The 14,035-nt window shown below is 42.0% G+C and overlaps 1 protein-coding gene across 8 annotated transcripts in view; it reads left to right on the top strand.

The window, feature by feature from the left end:
• Tbc1d1 (TBC1 domain family member 1) overlaps positions 1 to 14,035 on the top strand; it is a 179,302-nt gene that overhangs the window by 162,130 nt on the left and 3,137 nt on the right. For 7 of the 8 annotated variants that reach the window (XM_070012432.1, XM_070012431.1, XM_070012433.1 and 4 more), the window contains 2 exons: positions 4,040 to 4,209; positions 13,072 to 13,245. In XM_070012432.1, the coding sequence (XP_069868533.1) occupies positions 4,040 to 4,209; positions 13,072 to 13,245 (344 nt within the window). Of the gene's footprint in view, positions 1 to 4,039; positions 4,210 to 8,579; positions 8,684 to 13,071; positions 13,246 to 14,035 lie in introns of those variants that run through there. The other variant, XM_070012435.1, reaches the window with a different exon arrangement.

Genomic DNA, 14,035 nt, shown 5'->3' with positions numbered 1-14,035 from the left:
CAGCATTCTCCTGTCAATGGCAGCACTTATTTTCACTCAGTAGTGGCTCTACTTACTTTTGAAACTGTGTCTCTCACAAAGATGAGATACTGTTTGCTAGTCTAGGTTTAGTCAGCATTGGTTTGAGGACTTTGAAGCACTGCTTACCATGGTAATCCTGGAGCTCCCATAGATGTTTAGGTCAGACACCCTCAGCACAAGGTCCTCCCAATACCAGATCTTTGGACTATTTGGCCAAGCATCTAGAGGTGTAATTTTAATTAGTCACCTTCCTTCCTCAACCCCTCTGTCTTGTGACTTTGCTCACAGTTAGCATCTTACAACTTTTCAGCCTGTGGCTTCCAGACCATTACCTTTCTGAGATTTCCTTTATATCCTCTCCCCTTTTTCTTCTTTCCCTGTCCTTAGCTCTTTGTTTTCTCTTCTGTCACTCTCTGATTCACCCATGTCAGGGCTTTGAGTGACACCTCTGTGTGGGTGACTCTCTGTCCTGACACCTGTCATATGTTCACATTTCCAGATATCTCAGCTACTTCCACTTCTGTGCCTCACTGTAATTTTAGATTGTTCACATACTAATCCATCATCTTTTTTTCTTCTCTTTCTTCCTTCCTTTTTTTCCTTCCTTCCTTCCTTCCTTCCTTCCTTCCTTCCTTCCTTCCTTCCTTCCTTCCTTCCTTCCTTCCTTCCTTCCTTCCTTTCTTCCTTCCTTTTTGTCTTGTCAGTCATGGGGCTTGAACTCTGGGCCTGGGTGCTGTCCTTCAGCTCAAGGTGAGCACTCTGCCACTTGAGCCACAGCGCCACTTTCGGTTTTCTAGTGGTTTATTGGAGATAAGAGTCTCACGGGCTCTCTCTGCTCTTTTCTATGTCTTTCTCAGCTTTCCTTCTCTTCTCTTTCCCAGCTCCTTTCTCTTTCCTAGCTCTCTCTTTCCTACCTTTTCCAGATGCTCTCTTTTCTAGCTCTTTTCTCTCTTTTCTAGCTATTTTCTCTCTCTTTCCCAGTTCTCTCTCTTTCCCAGTTCTCCCAGCTCTCTTTCCCCACCTCGTGGAGGACCAAGATGACCTAGTGCCAGCCGGAATGATGAATAAGCCTACTCCTTACCTGAATACCATGAGCGTGGTGCTGTTCTGACTCGATTTAAAAAAAAAAAAAAAAAAAAAAAAAAGAGTCTCACGGACTTTCCTGCCCAGGCTGGCTTTAAACTGTGATCCTCAGATCTCAGCCTCCTGAGTAGCTAGGATTACAGGCATGAACGACCAACACCCAGCCATCTTCTTTTCTTGATTTGTTCTTTGAGAACATATATGTTCACATCAGTTCTCAAAACTGTTTTAGAGGTGAAAGCAGCTACCCAGTGAACTACCATAAGCACAATCCTTTCTTGTATGGTTTGTTTTCCCTACTTGAAAACAAAAGTCTTCTTTTTGCTTGACAACTGGAGTTCTTTTTACATTTTACTGTGAGGGAGGAAGATGCTTAAACTTAGTAATTATCCACATCAGGTACTATTAATGTCATATATGGGGAGTTATTTGTTAGCTTAAAACAATATAATTGGGATATGCTTCTGGAATCAGCCTATTAAAACACATCAAGTGTATATTGTTTTAGAAATTCTTTTGCTTAGTCTATCCCAACCTTCAAGACATAAAAATCGCAGATGGTTCCACTGAAAAGATGAGTTCTTAAAAACCATTTCTACATATAGCATCTTGACTTAACTCTAACTTTATGATGCTAGACAGCTTGGTTTTACATTTAGGAGCTTATCATTCATTCAGGCTTTATTTCCTGGGGCCCATTTCACTACAAACCTTTAAGCCTGGATCAGATCAACCTTTTGTTGATGATTCCCTATTTTATACATAAGTAAAAGATTCTCAACTTGCATCAGCATATCTCACATATTAATTAGTAGGTTACATCAAATTTAGAATGTGCTACTTGAAGAGGCAACTGTCAACTGTGTGTGGGGGCGGGGGGCAATCACATCTGGTAATGACACTTGGCTGAATATCAGTTCTCTAGAGCCACAGGAAGATGGCCATCTCCTGTATATTTATAGTTAGGGAAGAGGAGAACCTGAAATAAATGATTCTGTTTACCTTATAACTGTATGTGCCTTGAGGGGGAAAAATCTGAAAAATGGGGAAGCTGGCACAGTCTTGTTGGAGAAAGAGGCTGCAGTGTTGAACTCCTGAGGTCTTTCTTTAGGATGTTCTGCCAAGGAGATGAAGATGAGATGACATAAAACTAAAGGTTTGGCACAAATCCAGAAGCCACCTGCAGTAGTGAAGGCTTCAGAGGGATCTTAGGATAAAAATACACTTGGAAAGCCAGACAAGTCTGATGGCCAGGAAACTGTCCAGTTGTTCCAGACAGCAGTGTGGGGCCTCCACAACGTGAAGACCACAGCCTCCCAGGAGAAAGGGATAGATAGGGAGGGAAGGATTGTTTAAAATAAATGTGTCTAGGAAAGAGACTCTGTGAGATCACAGAGGAAAATCATTTTGTCAAGTAGAGCCCAATACCCCATGGCATACTAACAAGAATGCTGAGATATCTTCAAGGAAAAGTAGTTACATTGCTCTCAAGCAAGCTGCAAAGTGTAACTTTCCAACTGATGGAATCAGTAAAACTTAAGGTTTTCTCAACTTCCTGCCAGTTTCTGGGTGTTCTGAAAAGGCAGGGAAGGAAGAGAAGTGGCAAGAAGAAAGCTCCGCTGAGAGGAAGCAGATTGCTGCGCTGGGAGCTGGGGTGCCCAGTGATGTAGTCTCTACTTTCAAAAGCAATTAGGATTTTTTTATTATTTTAAAATTATGCTTAGCTGGGGACTAATAGCTCCTGCATGTAATCCTAGCTACTTAGGAGGCTGAGATCTGAGGATTGAAGTTCAAAGCCAGCCTGGGCAGGAAAGTCCATGAGACTTATTTCCAGTTAGCCAGCAGAAGGTCAGTGGAACTGTGGCCCAAGTAGTAGAGCGCTAGTCTTGGAGAAAAAATTCAGACAGCACTCAGGCCCTGAGTCCAAGCCCTATTTCTGGGTGCATGCACGTGTGCATATGAACACACACACACACAATTTATGCTTAATTTGTAATAATTCTAGAGAGAAAGGTATTGTTTAATATATAAGCTACCCCCGAGTGTGTTCAGTTAAGTTTGGGAACCCCTACCTCCCAGTTTAAGCTTTAAAGGGTTGTTCCTTCACCCTTCCATTTCTTTTCTTCAGTAAGTCCTTGATTAAAACTTCCCTAGTCCAACAGAAACTTAAGGGGCTGACATGGATACAGAGAATGGCAGGCATGGTGAAGCAGAGTTACCCCCACAGTACTTCCCAGCCTGTCTGTAGAAAGCAGCACAACTCCATAAAGGGTTCCTTTTTGTCCTAAAAGTAGGTGGCCCTGTGGGGATCAGACCCATACCTAGATATGTTTGTATCTCTGCAGTTTCTTCTTTGCACTCTATTCATAGTTTAACCCCAAGTGAAAGCTATTGTTACACTGAAATTTAGCATGCTTGTGTTTTAAAATGGACTTTAGCAATCGTATAGACTTTTTACAGTTTTTAAAGAACTTTTAATTTCATCCTTTATTCCAAATCAGAGGATACAGACTTTTTCTCTTACTCTGTCTTCCATTATGATGCTGCATCTGTGCAAATCTTTTGGTTTTACTCATAATATCATGCGTTTGGGTAACTCCCCTAAAATGCAGAGCATTGCTAGAAAAACCCAACTAAAAAATCTTTTTCTCTTTTTCAATTTAAGCTTGGAACTATGCTTAAGTTTAACTCATTTTCAGAGTGGAAATTTTTGTATCTGTATCTGTGATGAAACCTAAGCAGATGTTTATCTGTTATTTTTGTTATTTGCAGTATTGTCTTGACAACCCTATCTGAAATAGCAGGCTCTTAAACAGGAAATAAAATTTTCAGTTTGGAGTTCGGTTTTCCTCCCTCCTGCTCTGAGGAAAAGGAAACAGAATGGCATTTTGTCCTACTCTGCTATGATTTAACTCTTCACATCTCTGTTTTCCAGATATGATCTTCCTTCAGGGATCAGAAGTCATATTTAAAGTGGCTTTAAGTCTTCTGGGTAGCCATAAGCCCTTGATTCTACAGCATGAAAACCTAGAGACCATAGTGGACTTTATAAAAAACACACTACCCAACCTGGGCTTGGTACAAATGGAGAAAACCATCAACCAGGTATGATTGGGTCCAGACCTTGCAAATGGCTAAGGGCTTTTCAGAACTTAGGTTTTTTCTTAGCAGGAGCTGTTTCCTACCACTCTTGTGTTCTGATCAGCATCTTGCATGGTGCCTGGAAGACAGGAGGCACAACACAAATAAGCGTTGAATGATTAAAGGTATTGACTTGAGTGTGAATGTTGTGGTTAGAATGGTAAAGAGACACCAGAAAACTGGGTGGCGATGCTGTAGTTGAGATAAGCATTGTTGTGTTGCATTTGTTTGGTCTGCTGAGTGGTATTAGTTAAAATGTACTGAAAATAAATAGAATTGTGACAGGTAGCATATATTCTATGAATTTGTTCTGTTATTTTTAAAATTTACTTATGGGTTGGGTTTTCTTTTCTTTTTTCCCCTGAATGCCATTCCATTTGTGAGGTTTCTAGCATCCCTCATTTTCATATACAGTAGAGCCATTACTCTGAAATGCTAGAAGTTGAGAGGTAGATTTAGCTGGAAATTACTAGACCAGATGGCGAATGGTTTGAATCAGGCACAAGAGCAGATTTCAATTCTTCCTAAAGAAGAATCTTCTAGTAATAACTATTGATGATGATGGACTGAGCTACTTATGGTCAGGGGAGGGGTAGATTATATATATATTATAAAAGGATTTGTTAGATTGGTTTACATGACCAGAGACTTGGATAACCCCTACTATGGCCTACTATGTAAGATAGAGAGCCAGAGAACCCAATAGCTGCTCAGTCCAAGAAACTGGAAGCCTCTGGACAAGGAAAACCATCATTTAGCCCAGACCCAGACTGCAGGCCGGTGAACGCTCCTGGAAAGTTGCTTTTTAGAAAGGCAAAAGCAACTGAGTCTGCCAGCAGATGTGATGGCACAGTAGATGTGCCTGCTTGGGATGAATGAAGCTTGCGTGCACTGGCTGGCACTTCCTTGTCTCTTTTGTTCCACTTGGGCCCCCTAGCCTATTGGACGGTATGCCCCATATTCAGACAAGTCTTTCTCCCTCAGTTGCTATTCTGTATGTCAATCATATCTCTGAACACCCTCACAGACAACCCAGCAGTGTGCTTTAACAATTCCTAGGCATCTCTCAATCCAATTAAGTTTATAGTCAGAATTAAGCATCATACTAAGAATGTACTAGAAGAGGTTTCATCAGCAGTTGGTCCTCTCCTAAGCCTAGAATCCATACCACACATTACGAAAACATAGAATAAACAGGTAAAATTGCAACAATGACACGTACAAGTCGTTATGTAGAAAAACGAACGTTACAACTTTGGCCGAGGGGTGGGGGGCGAGGGAGGTGGGGGGAAGAGGGAGGATGGGAAGGGGAAACAAAGGGGGAGGCAACAATGCTTGATAAGAAATGTACTCATTATCTTGCCCATGTAATTATAACCCCTCTGTGTGATATTTTCACAATAAAAAAAAAAGTTTAAAAAAAAAAGAATAAATGGGTAAAAATGAACAGCCAACTAGTCTTTATTCTTTAGTCTTTATTCTGAAGATCTCTGGTAATCCAGGATAGTAGTAGATTCCAGCAGATTGCATACAGATGCAATGTTTGTGATTTTTATTGGCTATTCTACCAGGGTATTAAGTTCAGAAAAAGGCCCATGTTTGGCCTGGTTTTATATCAGATTATTAGTTTGGATCTTTACATATTACATTTGCCAGTATGAAAGAGTGCTCTCCTCTGCACTTTACTTAACTGATGGGCTCTGTATCTCTGCATTTAATTACTTACCTGGCATGATCCTTTCCATGTGAATAACTTTGTCTAGTAGAGTCCTTAATTTTGGCCAAGTTGCATGACCTCATGCAATTGTGAGGGCATTCTTGTGATTAATTAGCTAGAAGATAGTCTGCTATGAAGGGCAGGATAGGGGATCAAGACTCATATCACTTCAAAGTGCTTTAGCAGTTCTAAGAGCTTTGGAGTCATTAAGACCTATGTCTTGCCTCTTGCCACTGAATTCTTTCCCCTTTAGACTCTCATATTTCTGTGTTTACTGTGTGTGTGTGTGTGTGTGTGTGTGTGTGTGCGTGTGTGCGTGTGTGCGTGTGTGCGCGCACGCGCATGCGCGCGCGCGCGTGTGTCCCTTAGCATTTTTGCTCAAAGCTGATGATTTACCACTTAAGCCACTTCCAGATTTTTGGTTGTTAATTGGTGGTAAGAGTCTCATGGACTTTCTTGTCCAGATTGGCTTCGAACCACAATCCTCAGATCTCAACTTCCTGAGTAGCTAGGATTACAGACCTGAGCCACTGGCACTTACAGTGATGTATTTTCAGTCTTTTATTCCCTTCTTAGGGCTTTTGATGTATATACTTAGATTTTGTAAATTCTGAGGCAAACCTAGAGAACTTTTGGTTACGTAGACCAGATGGGCTTCCTGATGCCCTGATTCAGAGACAGCTGTCCCTGCCAGCATTCAATTTACCTCCTTGTTTGTATCAGGTTGGAAGTATAGAAATGGACCCATCATGGGAAGAGAACAGTTGTACATGTCCTCGATGTTGTTTAAGCAACTGTTTTTGAACTTGGTATTCTGTTTGACCTCAGTATTCCACTGACTCCTCTAACAATTCTGGGACATGATATTCCAATCCCCATCTGTATGAGTAGGAGACCAAGCATGCCCAACATTATATATGTAAAAGCAAAACCTGTGGGAATGAGTCTACAATGTACCTGTGCTGCTGTTGGAGCCAAGGGAGTTGAGTCTGGCTGGCCCTAGAATGAACTCAATCAGGTTTAGTCAGTATATTGTATAAAGGCCAGACAGAATGTATTTCGGGCTTTGCAGCTTGTAAAATATTTGTTGCAGCTATCCAGTTCTGCATTTGCAATGTAGAACTATAGACATAAAAATATATACAAAAAAGAACTATAGACAACATATAAAGGGATGAAATAATCCATGTCATAATAATACTTTATTTTAAAAACTAGGCTGTAGGAAGAATTCATCTATAGGCTATAGTTTGCTGATCCTGAGCTATATAACATTGTCACACACACACCAGAGGCACATGATACAACAGAGCAGTTCCAGCTAGCACACACACAAAAAACTACATCCCAAGATTTTATTCCAGTGACAGTCTTGATAAAAAATAAATAAAACTTCAGGCACCTGTCAGACCTTCTCCTCATCTGCATTCGGATCTGGAACTTGACCATGTAAAGCCTGCTGACCTGCTCCCCTCAAGAGGGTGAGTAAGTCCAAGAGCCAAGAGCTTCTTGTCTTTGGGAACCCTCAGGCCTGAGTTAGGAGGCCCACATAGTGGAAGTGGTGGATGCATTCATGGCAGCTGACAGGGCATTAGCTTGTGTGTTGACATGCTGCAGTCTTAAGAATGGAGTGTAGGCAGTCCTTTGTGACATCCATGGCCCCATTTCATTAAATGGCCTCCCTGTAAATGGTTTCAATTTGAGCATCTGGGACATAGCCTTGCTCCCAGATGGAGGGAGTAGCTCAGTATGACAGGATGGGTACAGCCTCAGAAGCTAGTAATGTCTAGTACAGAAGACCTAAGGCAGAAGTCTTTGAAGCCTCAGAGTAACCTGATCCTCACTGAGGAAAGAATTGGGTATACGGAAACAGGAAGAAGGGAACTCTGAGAATGATTAATACCAGGGGAAGGTTGGTGTTGTAGTCTTGTCCCAGTGAGAGCCTGATGACTGAATCCTCAGTTCAGCTGATTGGCAGGGCAGGTTGGAGGGTGGCTTTGGGAGGCTGAGCCACTAACATCCTTTAGGTCTGTTCACTGTGATATGTAGAAACTTGTTGGAATGGCAGGATTTGGGACCCCACACCAGACCTACTCGGATCCCCAAAAGATTCCCATACATAGCCCATTTGAAAGTTCTGCTGTGGGCAACTTTGGTGAAGTATACCGGTCCAGTTGTACTTGAGCTTGTTGGATGGAAAACTGAGACTTACCCAGTTAACTGTTGAGAATAGAGTGCAACTTCCAGGCAGCCTCTTCAGCTCTTCGGGGAACCCTCACTCTTAGCACTATTGAAAAAGAGTACTTTTGTAAGAAGACAATTGGAGCTACACCAAGACGGTGGGATATAGCTAGAAGTATTTCACTGGCATTGTTTACAGTTGCTCACATGTGGTGATAATAAAGAGCAGAGCAACTTTTAGTCAGCTTTATCATTGTTGTTAAACTTGCTACAGTTGGTGTACCCCTTTTGCTGACACCCAGGCAGACTGCTCACCCTATCAACCCTGGTGTGCCACTGAAACTAGCAGATTGGGGACCAGGATCTGGGAATTCGGAAGGTGAAACATATGTAACTAGTACTACAAGAACTTAGAGTAAGTGGCTTCATTTTACAGTATCTACAGACTGCAAAGACAAATACTGAGTCTTCACAGCAAATGAGCCAAGAACATCAACACACAACTCACTGAAAAGGAGAGCCAGCTAACAAACATATCTGGTAAAATATTTAGCTTTATGCATAATTCAGATAGATGGATGTATAACATACCATGCTTTACCTACTAGGTTAATGGACTGATACTTTTTAAATGCCCATGCACTATGCCAGAAGTAGACTGTAGCCAGCACATTGGAATATGCTAATGCCATCCATTGTACTTTGTCCCATGTGGGAAGCAGTTAGGAAATTTGAACTACAGCCAATAAAATACATTCTTTTGACCCAATAATCCCAGTTCTTGCAATGTATTGTTAGGAACTCATCCAAAGTATAGGAGTTGCCATATATCTAACAATACTCTGTTAGAATTGTCATCCAAGACAACAAATATTTGACAGATGCCCAAAACCTGAGGAGGACCAGATGATATGGCTGTGGTATGTCAAGTTGATAGAGTGCCATATACATTTGTGGTTATGAAGAACATATAGCAACTGAAAAAAAATTTAGGTTATCTTTTTACAAGTAATAAAACATACTGATAGTAATAAAGATGATAGGAAATATAAGATAAAATTGTATTGGTAATTTTGTTTTCTTTGCTTCCTATAATGTAGCTACAGTAACAAAGAAAATGAATGGTTCTGTTTGTCAAAGCATTGAACATAGGGAAATGGGTAATTCCTACTTTGCCAAGTTAGGTCCAGCCACTCACCCCCATATGCCAAATAAACATGATGACTGGCAGAGAAAAGAGGTTTATTAGATGCAGTCATGGAAAGACAGCACTTAAGGACATTTTCAGACATTGGCTTCATGTTGAATAGGAAGAATTAGAGGCAGTGAGCAAGAAAGATATGTGTAGTTAAAACAGCTCCAAATTACAGGTTGACTGTTAGTTCAGTTTTTGCCCTTCTAGGAGTTCTGTTGAAGTTAATGCTTTATTACTGGAACAGAACAGGAAAAAGTGGTCTCCTCAATTTTTGGCTTTAATGTTTGCTTAAAGATGATAAGAAGAGGACAATGCTTGTTTGAGGGGTAGTTTGCCTTCCACATAAGATTGCTTATCTGTGATTCTGGTCCTTTTTGGAGCCCATGGTGATTACAGAGCAGAAAATAGCTCAGATCAAAGGGCACAGATTCAAAGTTGGGGGACTTTTAGCTAGTTCACAGGACCTGGAAAAAACATCTTTCAAGCTGTGTGACAGCCAGAGATGTACTTGTGCAAGAAATGGACCACACCTAGTTGTGTGGGCTGCTTTCCCACAGCACCATGTTTTTAATAGTCTTTTCTCTTCATTGATGGTGCTTTGCTCAGATTCCATAGGACTGAGGAAGAGGCAGAAAGAGAAAGCTGAGGCAGTTAGGGAGAAAGAAACAGCAGCCCTGTGGAAATAACACCCCATTCTCTTCCTAAAGACCTTGGGAAACAAAGACAGTGACTCTGATGGAAGCAAAGCCCTGGAGCAGACCCAAGCAAGGGAGAGGCACCCCTTAGGATGAGGTGGACAGTGACCAGCCAGATTGCAGAACAGCTGAAACTCACCCAAAGGGATATAAAATGATCCCCATGAGCACTGCAGTTGGACTACCAATTTCTGGGTCCTATTTCTCACTCTCGTACCTCAATATGTCTGTACTCTCCTTTTCCTCCTTGCTAGGGAAGCTGGTGGACAGGACTGATTGCAAGCATATACTAATCCACTGGTAGCCAAGAGACCATTTTCATTTCCTTGGTGCCTTACTCTCACTTTGCCTCTGTTCTCATTTTCCCATCCTCATAATTCTTTATTTGGTGGAGAAAAAAGGGACCCAAGATCCCTAGACAGGATTAGGCCTTACTCTCTTCCTGCTCTTTCTCTGAGAACTGGCACAGTGAGTCACTTGTGCTCACTAAGTGTGCAAGGACGAGGCCCCTCCTACCACCCTTCCTTTTTCTATTTCTTGCCCAAGTCATTGGCCTAAACTTTTACCATCACCTATCCAGTGAACTGTTGGGTTTCAGATCTGGGGCATAACTGCAAAATCAGGGCTGTGTTTTGCCATCAGAAGATAACGATGAAGTTAAACCAGGATGAACGTGCCTTAGGGTGGTTCCTAGGGATTGGCGAGGTCAGGAAGGGTGTAGCCCTTGGTTGCAGCTGAGAGCTATTAACCTTAGCTGGTCATTAGTCTGCATAATAGGCCAGAGGCTTTGTTCCCAGGTTTCCCAGGTTAGGAAATTGTCTAAAAATAAATCTTGGCGGATGAAAGGAAGTAATCATGTGAATAACACTTGTTCTGTGTGGTATTTTTAGTTACAGTGCCACAACAGACTCTGGTTTCAGGTTTGTGAGGTTTGCTCTGTTCACACTGTTCATATGTTCCATGATGTGGCATCCATTGTAGTTCTGAGGCACAAACTTGAAATGTGGGAGGGGTCTGTGACAGAGGAGTAGAACCAGATCTCTTTGCTAAGGGAGCTTGCCAGGCATGTGCTAGAACCTTCTGTGAGTTGTCCCATTTTATCTTCAGCTTGATGCCAGGAGGCAGTAGTGATTAGCCTCATATTTGTGGCCAGGAACTGAAGCCAGAGAAGTTAAAGGACTTACTTGTTCAAGGTCATTCAGAGAATTGCCAGTGGAGCCCCAGATTCATGGCTGACTCAAAACCTGAGCGTTCGTTACCTGGACTGACATGGAGATGATAATTCCGGCTGACTTCATGGTTATTCTGAAGGAACAAAAATAAAAATAAATCAGTTCAGTATGGTAAATTATTCTCTATCACCACCCTTCCCTCCTCATGCCATATATTTTAATTTGTAGGCATGGAATTACTTTTGAGCATACTTAGTATTAATCACTGAATTATAAATGAAAATGAGAAATAAGAAAATTCATCCTGAAAGCTCCAGCCCAGAAGACCATGCAGACATCAAATCACATACAGCAAAAGTTTATTGTCAGCAAGCTGACAAGGCTGTGCCTTTCGGGCTGGGCGCAATGTTTGTCTTTTTACAAAGAGGGTATCTTTATAGGGCCAAGGGCTAGGGATGGAAAATCCCACTAGGAACAGGGAATTCTCTGCAGTTGCAGCTGGGATCAAATATAGCACTTAGCCAGGGTGGGGTTTCCTGATTGCAACAGTTGCAGTTAGGTCTAGGCAGAAGGCATTCCACTCCTGCAGCTGAAGGGTATCAGGTGTGGGGGCGGGGGGGAGGCGGGGAAGACAGTTGCAGTCTGGTCTGGTCTGGTCACCTGATTTCAGGGTGAAAGGGCTGAAAACCCAAGATGGAGGTTGTTAAATTAAAATGGAAGGGTACATACTAATAATACATTCCAACAAAGAGAAAGTAAAATAAGGTTGTTGGAAATGATGAGAAAGTGAACGTGCTTTTGAGAGTTGATGCTCAGGAAGGTGGGCTAATGTAAATGCTCCCAGGTACCATGAGGGGCAGCTCATTTTCTACTGACTTTTTTTTAATATTGGTGTTCATTTCATAAGAAAAGGCAGCAGAGAGGTGGATTTTGCTCTTTTGAAGTCTAATTCCGTTCTCTGAACTCTCTTCTGGCCTTGAATTCTAGGAGCCATCAGATCCATGTTGGGGCTCTCTCCTCTGCAGAGCCAAGGGGCTGGGGATGCTCAGAACTGCACTGTATCTGTCTCCTGATTCCCTCTCATGCCCTGCCTCACTCAGCCCTGCAGCTTACTCACTAGGAGAAAGTAGAGTCACTGTGCATTTTGGGGTTGTGTTTCACATGAGCGGTTTGGTCATCTCTGTTGCCATTATGGGAAGGGAGACAACTAGGCATTGTTTTGTATTCACTCAGCCGTGTGGGTGACATTTGGGTTTGGCTCATTTCTGCAAATCCCTGTGCAAAGAGGAGGTTTTATTAAGCAGTTCCATTACTTAGCTGTTCTTGCAACTCTGAAAACCCAGCTGATTTATAATTAAACTTTGACCTAGTGACTGTGCAGATAACATATGATTCTTTTTTTCTTCTTCTTCTTTTTAACCCATAGTTGATGTGTCTAACCTAGTAGAATTTTCAGAGAAAACAAGAACTAAAAATAATTTTTCTAAATTCTTTTAAAAACAAGATTTGGCTTTTTGAAGATGAGTAATAGGAACCTGCATTTACTGATACCTTGTAAATATTCTAGATGATTTTTATATCTTTCCTTCTCAAGTAAGACAACTACCTCTTCAGAATGGTCACTGCTCCTTATGTAGTTTGTGTAATTCCAGGACTGCTGATCTGGGAATAAAGGGCATATGCTCACTGACATGATCGTGTGGGCACACCGGTGTGTGTGTGTGTGTGTGTGTGTGTGTGTGTGTGTGTGTGTGTGTGTGTGTGTGTGTGTGTGTGTGTGTGTGTGTGTGTGTGTGTGTGTGTGTGTGTGTGTGTGTGTGTGATCATTCTCATTTTGAAGCCTAATAACTTTTCTGCACTTAACAGGTGTTTGAGATGGATATTGCTAAACAGTTACAAGCTTATGAGGTTGAGTACCATGTGCTTCAAGAAGAACTTATTGATTCCTCTCCTCTCAGTGACAACCAAAGAATGGATAAATTAGAGAAAACCAACAGCAGCTTACGCAAACAGAACCTTGACCTCCTAGAACAATTGCAGGTAAAGCATATTTATAAAGCAGCTTCCTGAATTACAGCAGATAGTAGCTCATTAACTCACCAAGGGCAACCGCAGACTGGACTTTCCCATGCCTGGAGGCTCTTTCTCACCCTTGTCTGTTTGTAGTTGTGATCAAAGGTATCCCAAGAAAATTGGTCCTTTTTATTAGGGTGCAGACAGATGTTCTTGCTAAGGTCAGACAGTCCTGGAGCTTACTGAGAGGTTCTTTTTGCACTAGGAGACAGACCTAGAGACATACTTAGTCCCACATTCTGTGGTACTGCCAGCTGAATGCCATCAGTTGTGCTATTTACCTTGAAAAGAGTTGAAAGCCTTCACTGCCATGAGCAGAGCAATCTAGGTCCACCCAGGGGTAATGAGGAAGGGAAGCAATACAGAAATCTACCTAACAGAATAAACCAGAACATGTAGTCAGTATCTGTGAGTCCTTGGAACTAATGCAGAGATTTGATTAGCAAAGGGCACAGTCCTCCTCTCTACAACTTCCATTGGGACATGAATAAATGTAGTAGAGGACACACAGAAGACAGGCAGTATAGCCTGGCCAGCAGAGGGAGAAACAGAGTGAGCACCATCATGCCATTCAGAGGCCTGGACCTGCCAGACCCAGTGAGGGCCCCACTCACTACCCTGTCACCCCAGATAGACCACCCATCCTGTTCCCTCATCTGGGTGGCAGGCACAGAAAGACGTTATACAAAGTGTTACTTCTTTCTCAGGCAACTAGCATATAGTAACTCTACATCCTACCTTTTTAATGTCATAGGTA

This window comes from Dipodomys merriami, unplaced genomic scaffold (genome assembly GCF_024711535.1).
Source record: "Dipodomys merriami isolate MVZ:Mamm:240054 unplaced genomic scaffold, mDipMer1.0.p SCAF_9, whole genome shotgun sequence".
In the NCBI taxonomy this organism is placed as follows: domain Eukaryota; kingdom Metazoa; phylum Chordata; class Mammalia; order Rodentia; family Heteromyidae; genus Dipodomys; species Dipodomys merriami.
This window is presented reverse-complemented; position numbering and strand designations above follow the sequence as displayed.